The sequence below is a fragment of the Canis lupus genome, chromosome 5 (genome assembly GCF_003254725.2).
Source record: "Canis lupus dingo isolate Sandy chromosome 5, ASM325472v2, whole genome shotgun sequence".
Classification (NCBI taxonomy): domain Eukaryota; kingdom Metazoa; phylum Chordata; class Mammalia; order Carnivora; family Canidae; genus Canis; species Canis lupus.
The window spans coordinates 65,821,012-65,833,765 of record NC_064247.1 but is presented as its reverse complement, the minus strand read 5'-3'; the positions used below and the strand labels follow the sequence as shown (position 1 = coordinate 65,833,765).

General features: G+C 48.1%; 1 protein-coding gene across 2 annotated transcripts in view; it reads right to left on the bottom strand.

Annotated features, from left to right (window-relative positions):
* Positions 1 to 10,596, bottom strand: part of FBXO31 (F-box protein 31) — a 44,353-nt gene extending 33,757 nt beyond the window's left edge. The window contains exon 1 of one of the 2 annotated variants that reach the window (XM_025427053.3): positions 10,208 to 10,596. In XM_025427053.3, coding sequence (XP_025282838.1) covers positions 10,208 to 10,553 — 346 coding nt within the window. In that variant the 5' untranslated portion in view covers positions 10,554 to 10,596. The remainder of the gene's footprint in view (positions 1 to 10,207) is intronic. The other variant, XM_025427054.3, reaches the window with a different exon arrangement.
* Positions 10,597 to 12,754: the final 2,158 nt, after the last annotated feature.

Genomic DNA, 12,754 nt, shown 5'->3' with positions numbered 1-12,754 from the left:
GTGGCTATGAGGATTTTAGCCAGGATGGCCAGCTCATCATAAATTTCTGTCCACTGCGTCAAGAAATGGTATTGCTCATATGGCATAGGATGTGAAGTTGCACAGGCAGATAAAGCATCCACAAAAACACCATGAACAATCAGGAGAAAAGCAAAATTAGGATGTAGTGCTAATAAATGGAGCAATTTTTAGTAGGTTTTCCTTAATGTTCCCAAAAGGTCACAATAAAGGCACCAAAGAAGAATAATGTCATTTTTACCCAACTGTTCCTACAAGAACTATCTGGTATTTTCCACCTGACGGGAAAATCTTTTTTTTTTTTTTTTTTTTTTTTAAATAGTAGCTAAGAACAGTGCCACATCCTCTAATTGTTCTATAAACGTTCCCATAAGTCATCAAGGGAAACTGCTCTTAAAATAACTTTAAGGTGGGACACCTGGGTGGCTCAGTGGTTGAGCGTCTGCCTTTGCTAGGGGTGTGGTCCCAGAGACCTGGGATCGAGTCCCACATCGGGCTCCCTGCATGGAGCCTGCTTCTCCCTCTGCCTGTGTCTCTGCCTCTCTCTCTCTCTCTTTCTCTCTGTGTGTCTCTCATGAATGAATAAACAAAATCTTTAAAAATAAATAAATATGTAACTTTAAGGCCGTACTCACCAGTACCATGTATCTTTCCTTCTAGAAAAACCACCAAGTGTGAACTCTACCGTTTGGCACAAATCCTGTCTCTGATGACTAAAAGCTAGCATACCACACTGTGCTGCCTACAGATGCTTCCCAAGTACTGGATTTGGTGTTACAGGCTGTCAATTCAAAAAGTTTCCTTGGGGGTGCCTGGGTGGCTCAATGGGTTGGGTGTCTGCTTTCGGCTCAGGTTGTGATCCCAGGGTCCTGGTATCAGGTCTCACATAGGGCTCCCTGTGGGTACCCTGCTTCTCCCTCGGCCTCAGTTTCTCTTTAATAAATGAGTAAAATTTAAAAAACAAAAACAAAACAAAAAAACGGTTCCTTGATGGGGCCCCTGGAAGCTCATTTGGTGGAGCATGTGACTCCTCATCTTAGGACTGTGTGTTCAAGCCCCATGACAGGTGCAGAGATTACCTAAATAAAAATTTCAAAAAAAAATCCCCGCTAATCTATTATAAAAAAGAGCTTAAACAATTCTTTTTTGAAAGTGTTTACTCTAAAATGAAAAAAAAAAAAAAAAGGCTGAGAAAGGAGAAAAATGAGTAAGCTGGACTTGAGGAAATTTCTAAAATGAAACGGTCCTGCTGTGGAGAACAGTATGGGAACACAGAATTACCGTAGGACCCAGCTCTCATTCTGCTATGGCAGGGCTCCCAAGGAGTTGGAAGGGGGGACTCAGGTATTTCTGCACCCGTGCTCTCGGCAACAGCCTCCACAATATCCAAAAGGTGGAAGCAACCCCCAAGTGTCTGCTGGCAGGTGAACCCATAAACACAACATGGTCCATCCACCTGATGGAATGTTATTCAGCCTTAAAAAGGAGGTACCTGCTGCAGTATGGATGAACCTTCGGGACATCGTGCTCAGTGAAATAACTGGGACCCCACAAACAAATACACTGTGTCCTGACAATTCCATGAGGTCCCTGGAAGCTGGGGTGTAACCAGGACAGAGCTGTGCGTGGGCAGGATGAACAAGTCCTAGAGGTGGACTGGGGGCAGGTGGGAAGGGAGAATGGTTGCACAAGTGAATGTACTCAATATCACAGGACTGTACAGTTAAAGATACTCCATAGGGTTAATTTTTATTGTATGTATATCCTCATAAGAAAAAAATTAAATTACCACTTCAAATATTCCAATCAAAAAATTTCCAAAAAGCTATTTGAAAAATGTTTTGCCAAGAGGGAAGAACAGGGTAGTACTTTGGCTCGAGTCAAGTCAACATGTAAGCCTCTTATGATCTAACTGCCTGGGGCTGCCAAGTGCTCCTCACTGTTTCTTGTCCAAGGAGCCCGGGGATGTGTGAGGAGTTCTAGTGAAAACTGTCCTCACAGCACATTTCTGATCATGCATAACTCTGATTAGTTTCTATGGGGGGAGTCGGTTAGAAGTTTCCTCTCTCTCCCTCCCTGCTTCAGAACCCCACAGACACACCTCAGCTTGAGGCCCCTTCCCTGGAAGAGAAGGTGAAGACCCATGACTGACATATGCACACATGTCGGAGCAGAATGTGGCAAAGAAAGTGAGCACTAGTCTCCTGCACACTGCATCGGTACCGAGAGGCTGCCAGAGGGGACCTGGTCCCATTCTCCAGGTAAATGCGAAACTAGACAGGCACAGCACTAAGACGCTACCTGCAGCAAGTTGGTGAGCATACAAGATAAAATTTTTTTTTAAGATTTGTTTATTGGGACCCCTGGGTGGCGCAGCGGTTTGGCGCCTGCCTTTGGCCCAGGGCGCGATCCTGGAGACCCGGGATCGATTCCCACATCGGGCTCCCGGTGCATGGAGCCTGCTTCTCCCTCTGCCTGTGTCTCTGCCTCTCTCTCTGTGACTATCATAAATAAATAAAAAAATTAAAAAAAAAAAAAAAAAAGATTTGTTTATTCATGCTAGACATAGAGAGAGAGAGAGGCAGAGACACAGGAGGAGGGGTAAGCAGGCCCATGCTGGGAGCCTGACGTGGGACTCGATCCTGGGACTCCAGGATGGCGCCCTGGGCCAAAGGCAGACGCGAAACCGCTGAGCCACCCAGGGATCCCCAGCATACAAGATAAATCTGGTTCTCTCTCAACCCTGGAGAGGTAGATGGCAGAGATGGGAGTCCACAGGCCTCACAAAAGCATGGAAGAGTCTTAGGTAGAAAAGCAACATGGACAGAGACTCCACAGCAGACCTTTTTTTTTTTTTTTTTTTAATGATTTGGGACGCCTGGGTGGCTCAGCAGTTGAGCCCGATGTGGGACTTGATCCCAGGACCCTGGGATCACGACCTAAGCCAAAGGCAGACGCTCAACCACTGAGCCACCCAGGTAACCCACACTTTTACTTTTGAGGCTTAAAAAAAGTCAAAGGAAGGGGCAGGAGCTGGTGGGAGAGAGGACCTCCCCCTCCTTTAAAAAAAAAAATAATAATGTACCAGATCTGGAAAAACACTCTGCAGCAAGCTTATTTTAGGATGGGAAGACTGTAAAACCCAAAAATTGGACATAACCTACAGGTGTCTCCTATTAAACACCTGGACTATTTGGGAGGCTAAACAATTCTCCAGGATGGCTGAAACTGCCTACAGGATTAATGTGACTCGTTCTCAACCAGTTCAGTTCACACAAAGATAAACAGTCTCTGTGCCAGTGAATGCTGTGAGTAGCTGCACTCTTCCAGCGTGAAGACTCTGACCCCAGTCCAGCTCCCATGACATGCACCTGCTGGCCAAGGGACACCCACTCCAGCTAAGGCCCATCTGTCACCCTGAGACACCCACCCTTCCTGAGTGTGTGCACACCCACTGTCCCACCACCCATGTGTGAGACCAGGAAAGAAGCCTGGAGCCTGACTCTGCCATCATCCGCCCCTAGAACGTTGTCTAGGGTTTCTGACCCTTCCTGCTCCTTGGCTAATACTCCACACACAACACAGGCCTGGCCCTGCTCCGGTTTACCAGCCTCTCCGTCGCCACCAGGTGGACAGTGATGGGATCGCTGGCAAAGGATGCTGACTCATGGGTTCCAAACCCTGCCCATCTCAGGAAAGGGCCTTCATTTTCCAAGAGGACACTTGTTCCTCTGCAAAGTCCCAAAGACACCTTTGTGTTTACATGCCCTTTAGAGCCAGAAAGACAAACCCAGAGCCTCAAATGCATTATGTAATCATTTTATAAACACAGGAAAACAGTAACAATGGCAGTGCCTGGTCCTCTAACAACCAATCCATTCTTTTTGGCAAGTACCAGTGTCTGTCTAATTAAATATGGTTGGGGGAAATCTTTACTGGATGTTCTCTGGGTACCAGGCTTACTTTCTAGCTTACTTTTTTAAGTTTGAAAAAAAGGAAATCTGAAAAATGCTCCCCTATGAGGCACCACTGTCTACCCTTTCCTCCTCGGTAAGGGAAAGGAAGAGGTTTCTCTATAAAGCAGCAAACGAGATTCATTTTGGAAAAAAAAAATATAGAAAACTGCAGTCCTTTCAAGTGGCAAAGTAGAAGAAAAAGATAAAGGTTTTCCCTCAAGTTCTGAGATCCTGCTCCACATTCAGGAAGGGGGCTGGCTTCCCCTTCTTGTGGTTAAGACACATGCATTACTACCATGTACAGTTTAACCACCTGCCAACCTGCCCACCCCACCATCAAAACCAGTGGGCTTAGCAAGGATCCACTTTACAGGAATCATAAAAATCCCCAAAGCGAACCTTAAAACGAACAACTTGCCCAGTTCACCTCTTCCCAAGTCGACCCTCCAATTTCAGTTGTATTAACAAAAGCTTCATTTCTCACATTTCCCATCAGCATATCATATAGGACAGAAACTGTATTTCCCTCTGCTTGCAAAAACAGAATTAATACTGGTTTTTAATCCTCCATTTCTGTCATAAAGATCACACATTATTGGAAAAGGATTATTCCTAATTATGAAGGAATTTAAACACATTTTAGACTTAGATCAAAATATTATGCAAATATCATTCTATGCATCAAAAAACTTACCACAAGGAAAGAAATGGGGAAATTATACATTATAAATTTAAAACCTGACACTGACAGATACTGACCCGAATATATGAATTCCTTGTCTGAGTACTTCTAAATATTAGGGACACCTGGGTGACTCAGTGGTTGAGCATCTGCCTTTGGCTCAGGTCATGATCCCAGAGTCCTGGGATAGAGCCCCCCCACCCCCAATCGGGCTTCCTGTAGGGCACCTGCTTCTCCCTCAGCCTGTCTCTGCCTTTTTCTCTGTGTCTCTCGTGAATAAAATATTTAAAAATTTTTAAATATTCCTAACTCAGTGTGGAAGGGGAAAATACACGTATGAGCGTTTCCTTTGTTTCTAAATTTGCCTTTTGTTATTATTTGAATATTTTTATTTAAAACCGTGGTCTGAACATAGATTTCAAAAATCACTGAGTAAATGGTGAAGTGTTAATGAAGAAAAGCCTTGTCAGGGTCAAAGGCAAAATAACTCACTTGGCTTCTACCCTCAGAAGTCTGAGAAATGATGACTTATTTATAGCCCCACATGCAAGTAACTGCAGGCGGCCCGCAGCCAAAGGAGTGATGCATCAAAAAAAGTGTTTACCCTCACCCTGGCCTGCGCTCGCCCCAGAGGCTGGGCATGGTTCAGTTGGTTTCCTGTGAGACGATAAATATCACCTAGTTGTTCTGTGCTCACCCCAAAATCAGAAGCACAGACTTAGCTTCTCACTAGCAACCTTTCACCTGTCCAGAGATATACCACTAGAAAATATTTAATCCAAAAGATCCAGCACACAGTGGGCTACAAAGGCCAAAGTTCTATAAAAATAACTGATTTATTGCTAGGACACTGGAAATTGTGAGCTTCTGACAACATATTATAAATAGAGCTACCCCGTTTTAAGTTTCTAGTGCTACCCCACACACACCTTCGCCCCATGCAAATTCATCCAATCATTTTAGGAAGGGCTCTTAAACATGCATACATTGGCTGCACCGTGAAAAGCCAATCATGGTCCCAAATTCTTTGAAGCGATAAAACACAGGTGTGATATTCTCTTTCCCACTCCCATTTTTTGTAGCTTGTTTATTGCTCTGGAAAATCCAATTATCAAAAGACAGAGAGCAAATATGTAAACATGCAATTCACTAGTTTTATTCATCCTCCCAAGACACGAAAAACTGGAGCCACCATTATACCCATCAGGACTGGATGGGACACAGAGGTTCCAGTTCCAAGACACTTAAGAGGCTAGGACAACTCACCTCCTCAACCAGCCTGAGATTTGGCCTCCTGCTCACCAAGGCTGGGGGGCTTTGGTCCTTACCTAAATGTACTTGGGGCATTGGCCTTCTCAACACTCACCTTAACCCAATCTAGTTTAGGAAAGATGAAACTTGGAAGCTAAAAGAAGCTCAGACTCACCCCATATATGACTGTTCTTATACGTAGAATGAGACAACCCTAAGGGACATCTATAAATACCATATGGGGTCGCCAGCCAACCGATTTTTGACATAGATGAGCTAGAAATCGAAGCTACCAGAATGAACTACTGAAACTGAAGACCTAGCGACCATCTTCATAACCTTTGGATGAAAATCATTCCTTAGGGGCCGTGGCTCAGTGGTTGAGATCCTGCCTTCAGCTCAATTCATGATCCCAGAGTCCTGGGATCAACTCCCACATTGGGCTCCCTGCAAGGAGCCTGCTTCTCCCTCTGCCTGCGTCTCTGCCTTTCTCTCTCTCTCTCTGTCTCTCATGAATAAATAAATAAAATCTTTTAATAAAATAAAAAAAAATAAAATAGGAAAGAAAGAAGAAAGAAAGAAAGAAGAAAGAAAGAGAGAGAGAGAGAGAGAGAGAGAAAGAAAGAAAGAAAGAAAGAAAGAAAGAAAGAAGAAAGAAAGAAAGAAAGAAAGAAAGAAAGAAAGAAAAAGAAAGCCAGCCTGCCCTGGTGGCTCAGTGGTTTAGCACCACCTTCAGCCCAGGGGTGATCTTGGAGACCTGGGATCGAGTCCCACATCGGGCTTCCTGCATGGAGCCTGCCTCTCCCTCTCTCTGTGTCTCTCATGAATAAAAAAATGAAAGAAAGAAAGAAAGAAAGAAAGAAGAAAGAAAGAAAGAAAGAAAGAAAGAAAGAAAGAAAGAAAGAAGAAAAGAAAGAAAATCATTCCTTAAATCCAAAATATGTAAATTTGACCAACATTGTAACTTTCAAAAAAGTCATTACAAATGAGGTTAAATTGTAAATCACTATAGGCTACTAAGGAAATGTCTTGCAACATATTAAATCTATCTGGACTAAATAAATAAAGCCCAAAAATCAGTAGAAAAAAATATAGGGTAGAAAGTGGGCAAAAGATTAAGGATAAACAAGTAAGAAAAATCCAAATTGCCAATAATGATATTTTTAATTTATTTTTTTTAAAGACTTTATTTATTTGACAGAGCACGCAAGCGGGGGGAGCTGCAGGCAGAGGGAGAGGGTGAGGCTCCCACTAAGCAGAGAGCCCGATCCCAGGACCTGGAGATCATGACCTGAGCCTAAGGCAGATGCTCAACGGACTGAGCCACCCAGGCACCCCTAATAATGATATTTTTTTAAATGTGCATCCTCACTAGTTATCAGGCACATGCAAATTAAAATATATAAATATGGATCGTTTGGAGTAGAGAGAATTGAGCAGATACTGGATTAAAGGAGGTAACCTAGAGTAGCTGGACCAGAAATGACAGCTGCTTTGTGATAACATGATGCATATTAAACATTTGCATGTCACCTTTTCTGACTTTTCTGTTCATGCTCCAGTATCAGGAGAGAAAGCAGCTAAAATCACTACCGGAATAACCAGGCAGTAAAAACTGCAGAGCTCACAGCCCACCACCCTGCAAGCACTACTTCTGCATGTATTCTATCTGCATTCAAACAGACATAGAGATTGTTCACTATACACTGTATTTAACAGAAAAAAAAATAAAAATAAAGGTAGGAACAAAGTGTGGTCTCTTCAAATTATGAACCACCACATAGCATTTAAAAAGACTGAACAAGGGCAGCCCTGGTGGCTCAGCGGTTTAGCGCCGCCTTCAGCCCAGGGTATGATCCTGGAGACCCAGGATCGAGTCCCGCGTCGGGCTCCTGCATGGAGCCTACTTCTTCCTCTGTCTGTGTCTCTGCCTCTCTCTCTCTCTCTCTATCATGAATAAATAAATAAAATATTTAAAAACATAAAAAAATTGAAAAATTTTTTAGAAACTAAAAAGGTAAAGGGATCAAAAGCAAATAGAATATTGGGGATGACTAGGAATATGTATTTTTTACTACTTTTGTCTTTTTTTTTTTTTAATTTCTCACAATTGAAATGTTCCTAGTATGTCTGCCTTGGTGGACAAGATCCATCACTTCTAATGTCACATTGTCTCTTGACTCGGGAAAGCTGAACTGAGAAGTGCCCCAGCAGGAAAGGACCGCAGTCTTGTTGTCTGTCCCCCAATTTCCTTCTACATCTTCATCAGGACTTTTTGTCCTGGCAGCGCCGGCATCCCCGCGACGGGCCCACACCGCAACTCTAAGAAATCACCCTGACCTCTAACCCCAGGGAGTTTTATTCCATGCCATACCTTCAGATTTTTTGGATTACACAAATGTCTTCATTATTCTGTTCCTATAGTTGAGCTAGACGAGTTAGAATTTCCCCAGAGACAAACCCACCAGAAACCATTACACAGGCTGGTTAACCAATGGAGAAACTTCTCAAAGCACAATGGAACACCTGCAACGAATCTGGGTCTTACAGGTGTACAAAAGGCAAAACAAAGCAAATGAAAAGGTAGAGTTCACAGAGAAAGTGGAACTTTCTTTGCCTCTATTTTATTTTTTTTTTTTAAGATTTTATTTATTTATTCATAAGAGACACACAGAGAGAGGCAGAGACACCGGCAGAGAGAGAAGCAGGTTCCATGCAGGGAACCTGACATGGGACTCGATCCCGGGTCTCCAGGGTCACATCCTGGGCTGAAGGCGGCAGCCGAGCCACCCAGGCTGCCCTCTTTGCCTCTGTTTTAAAATAGCAAAAGAAATGCACTTGCTACATATATGACAAAAGGTGAATACTGCTAATACTCAGAGTTCTTACAAATTTGTAAGATAAAATTTTATGTAAGATAAAATTTTATGTCTCTCGTAGAGACATACAAATAAAGAATCACAAGAAATTAAATAAAATGGCCAAGAAGCCTCACGATAGGACATGACAATTCAGGGGATGAGCACATAACCTGCATGATCTTATTTAACCCCCAAGGTGAACCTACAGGAGTAGCACTTCCCAGAAATAGTTGGGAAGGTAAAGCAGCAATTCCAGGATTTCAAAGCACTAAACGGAGCCTGGCCTGTCGACTGACACTCTGGACTCTTGAACACTGAGCTTCACTGCAGAGATAGGATGACTGATCCTCTTGCTGAGGAGGACCTGGGGGAAGAGGCCTTCTCATGTACCCCCTCTGGGAATGCAAATTCCAACAGCTGGGTAATGGGTATCTCTGAGCTATCGAGCTATCTATCGGTGTGCATACTCTACTAACAACAACCCTGCTCTGGCAGGAAGCGCACCCTAGGAGGATAACCTCAGGAGTCCTAGAAGGCACAAGTAAACATCACAAATTTCTACAAGACTGCACAAAGGCAGCCTTGACAGCACTGTTTAAGACAAGAAAAAGCTGCAAACTCTAAAGTCAATCAGTAAGGGACTAAGTGGTCAGGTGGCCTACAAATGCAGCAGAACCCCCACGAAGCTGGCTTATACTACACTGGGTGGAGGGCGGTCTATATGGTATGATCCCGTCCAAGTAAACCTGTGTCCGGGAGTCTACGTGTGCATATCGAGACGTTTCCCAAAATCTTGAGAGTGGGTTATCTTTGACTGCAAGGGTCTCTGATGATTTTTGTACTTTCCTGCCGCTGCTGTTCTGCATTGTTTGGATCTGTTTCCCATCTGTCCTTTTTGCCAAAATAGGAGACCTCACGGAACACCTGGGATCTGTCAACGTTCACACGGAGAGAGCCCTGAACTCTGGATTAAGTAAACCTTTCCTCCTGGGAACTGTTACAGAACTATTCGGCACCGTCACTCCGGCCACCAGCGTCCCTCCGAGGGAAGTCAAGCCCTGTCCGGCTGCCCTGCTCCAACTGCCCCTGCACAAGCCCGCCCTCAGGGGACCCCCGCCCGCGCCTGGGCTCCGACTGCCCCGCTCACCGCCAGCCTCGCCCCGTCCGCCGTCCCCGGCTACGCCCCCGAGGCCTGGGACCCGCCAGGATGCCCACCCGCGTCGGCGTCCCCCCCGGCCCGAACCCCGCCGCAGCCCCAGGGTCATCGCCGCGCAGCCCCCAGGGCCGGGGACCCCGCCCCCGCCAGGCCCGCTCCCAGGGCCCCCGCCAGGCCCGCTCCCAGGGCCCGCGAGCGCCGCGCCGCGGGGACTCCGCCTCTCCCGGAGTCGCCGCCCCCCCCCCGCCCGGACCCCCGCCAACCGCCCCCATCCCGCGCTCACCCTCCCGGCAGCGCCGCCTCCAGATGGTGTCGGTGTGCAGGATGCGCCGGAACTTGGTGCACACTTGGGCCAGGCTGGGCAGGTCGGTGCCGGGCAGCGACGCGAAGATCTCCACCAGCAGCTCCGGCGGCAGCTCCAGGAGCGAGCAGCGCGGGGGCGGAGGGGGGCCGGCGCCCCGGCCTCCCGGCGCCCCGGACAGCGCCCCGCCCGCCTCGATGCGCTCCTCCTCGGGGTCCGTGTCCGGCTCGCTGTCGGCTGCCGCGGTCTCGGCCGGGCCCCGGCGCTGCTGGCGGCGCCGGCATCCCCGCGACGGGCCCACACCGCAGAGCCGAGCGCACACCGCCATGCCGGCGCAGGGGACCAGCCGCGCCGCCGCCGCCTCTGCGCACGCGCCGCCCCGGAGCCCGGCCCCGCCCCCGCCCCCGCCCCCGGAGCAGGGCGGGGAGCGCGGGCCACGCCCCCTGCGCCTCGGCCACGCCCCTGCGCCCTCGGCCACGCCCCTGCGCCTCGGCCACGCCTGCCGCGCGGGCCCCTTCCCCTTCCCGACCCGGGGCGTGCGCGAGGGCCCGACTCTCCACCTCCCGAGCGTGGGCCGCGCTACCCGGGCCGCGGCGCTCTGGGACGCTGCGAGGACCCCCGAGGACCCCGCAGGTTGTCCCCCCATAACACCCCCAGGAAGGCCCAGGACCCCGCAGGTTGTCCCCCCCCATAAAATTCCCAGGCCGACCCGAGGACCCCGCAGGTTGTCCCCCCATAACACTCCCAGGACCCCGCAGGTTGTCCCTCCCCATAAAATTCCCAGGACGACCCGAGGACCCCGCAGGTTGTCCCCCCATAACACCCCCAGGAAGGCCCAGGACCCCGCAGGTTGCCCCCCATAACACTCCCAGGACGGTCCAAGGGACCCCGGAGGTTGTCCCCCAAGTACTCCCGCAGGACAGTCCAAGGAACCCCCCCCCGGAAGTTCCGCCTCCCCGAGAGCCTCCCCAGAACAGCCCAAGGACCCCACAGAGGTCCCCCTCAGAACTCCTCGGTGTGGACTGAGGATTCCCCTGGAGTTCCCACCCCCCAGAACCCTCCAAGATGGCCCTAGGTTCCCACCCAGAATAGTACCAACGACACCCCCCCAGAAGCCCTCTCCCAAGCCCCTAGCATTCCTCTAGAGATGTCCCAAGAACACCACCACCACGGCCCTAACACCACCCCAGGATGCCCCCAGGCCCGCCTAAACCGTGATTAGGTGGCCCCCAGAGCGCTGCAAACTTCTCTAGCGCTTGGAACCACTAACCACCTAAGCCAGATAGAACCCTGAGGTATGCCTATCAAACCCCTTTCTTTTATCTAAAATCTGACATTCACTCAATTCTACTCTTATTGCAATGAAAGGGGAGATCAGGCTATCTGATAAATCAAAGCACCAACTCTGGCGTCCTCCATACCAAGCCTTGGGGTTCTGCCCTAGTTACCTTGTTTACTGTGCCCCAGGGCATGTGTGTTCTAGAAGGCGGAGAGTATATGTAAAGCCAGCTTGTGACAGTACCTTACCTTAAATAGCTCACAACAACAAGAAACTGTAGTTATTAGTTGTTTCCAGAGAGTCAGGGAACCGCTCTACAACAAAGCCCTAAAGCGCAGGAGGAATTGCCCAGAGTCTAAAGGGAAGTATCTAGCCCAGTGTTTGAGGGGAGCATGGAGGTCTTACTAAAAAGAAAATTAATGACCCTGCCAGTTCCCACAAATTCCTCACTACTCACTACTGCCTCTGTAGGGAGATCTCAACGCAGGAAAAAGGGAATCCAGTAATCAGGGAAGCTCAACTTCTAACAAAAATAACAATACAGTGTGTCTTAGATTAAATCTTGACCCACTCAGGTCCACACAACTGAAAACAACACCTAACTGATCTTTCTGCACCTAGTCAGTCGGCTTTCCAGTCCAGCCTCCACGCTGGTATCACAACTCTCTTCTTGCAAATAGTAACACATAAGCAGAAGCAGTCTTGTGGCACTCACCTATTTAAAGGTATTTAATGGCTCCAGTGACTCCTTATCACGTCACACAGGATTTCCCAGTCTGGCCTCTGGGCCTGTCCCCACACCCATCTCTCCAGGGGAGCCATCTGATAATCCAGAGGTCACCAGCTTAGTCACATCTCTGACTGCTCAAGCAATCTTCTCTGTCAGAAAGACCCAACTCCTTACTCTGTGCCCTTAAAGAGCCATCCTCCTTCTTCTGTGTCCCCAGATGGCATCTCCTAGGAAGGATGTTCCCTTTTTTCTACAGCACCACCATTTTATGACAAACACTTGTTTCCTTTTGTACCAGTCTCCCTAGACGTATCCCTTGTCGTGTGATAGATATTCTAACACATGGGACGCCTGGTGGCTCAGCGATTGAGCATCTGCCTTTGGCTCAGGGCGTGATCCTGGAGTTCCAGGATCCAGTCCCACATTGGGCTCCCTGCATGGAGCCTACTTCTCCCTCTGCCTGTGTGTCTGCCTCTCTCTCTGTGTCTCTCATGAATAAATAAATAAAATCTTTAAAAAT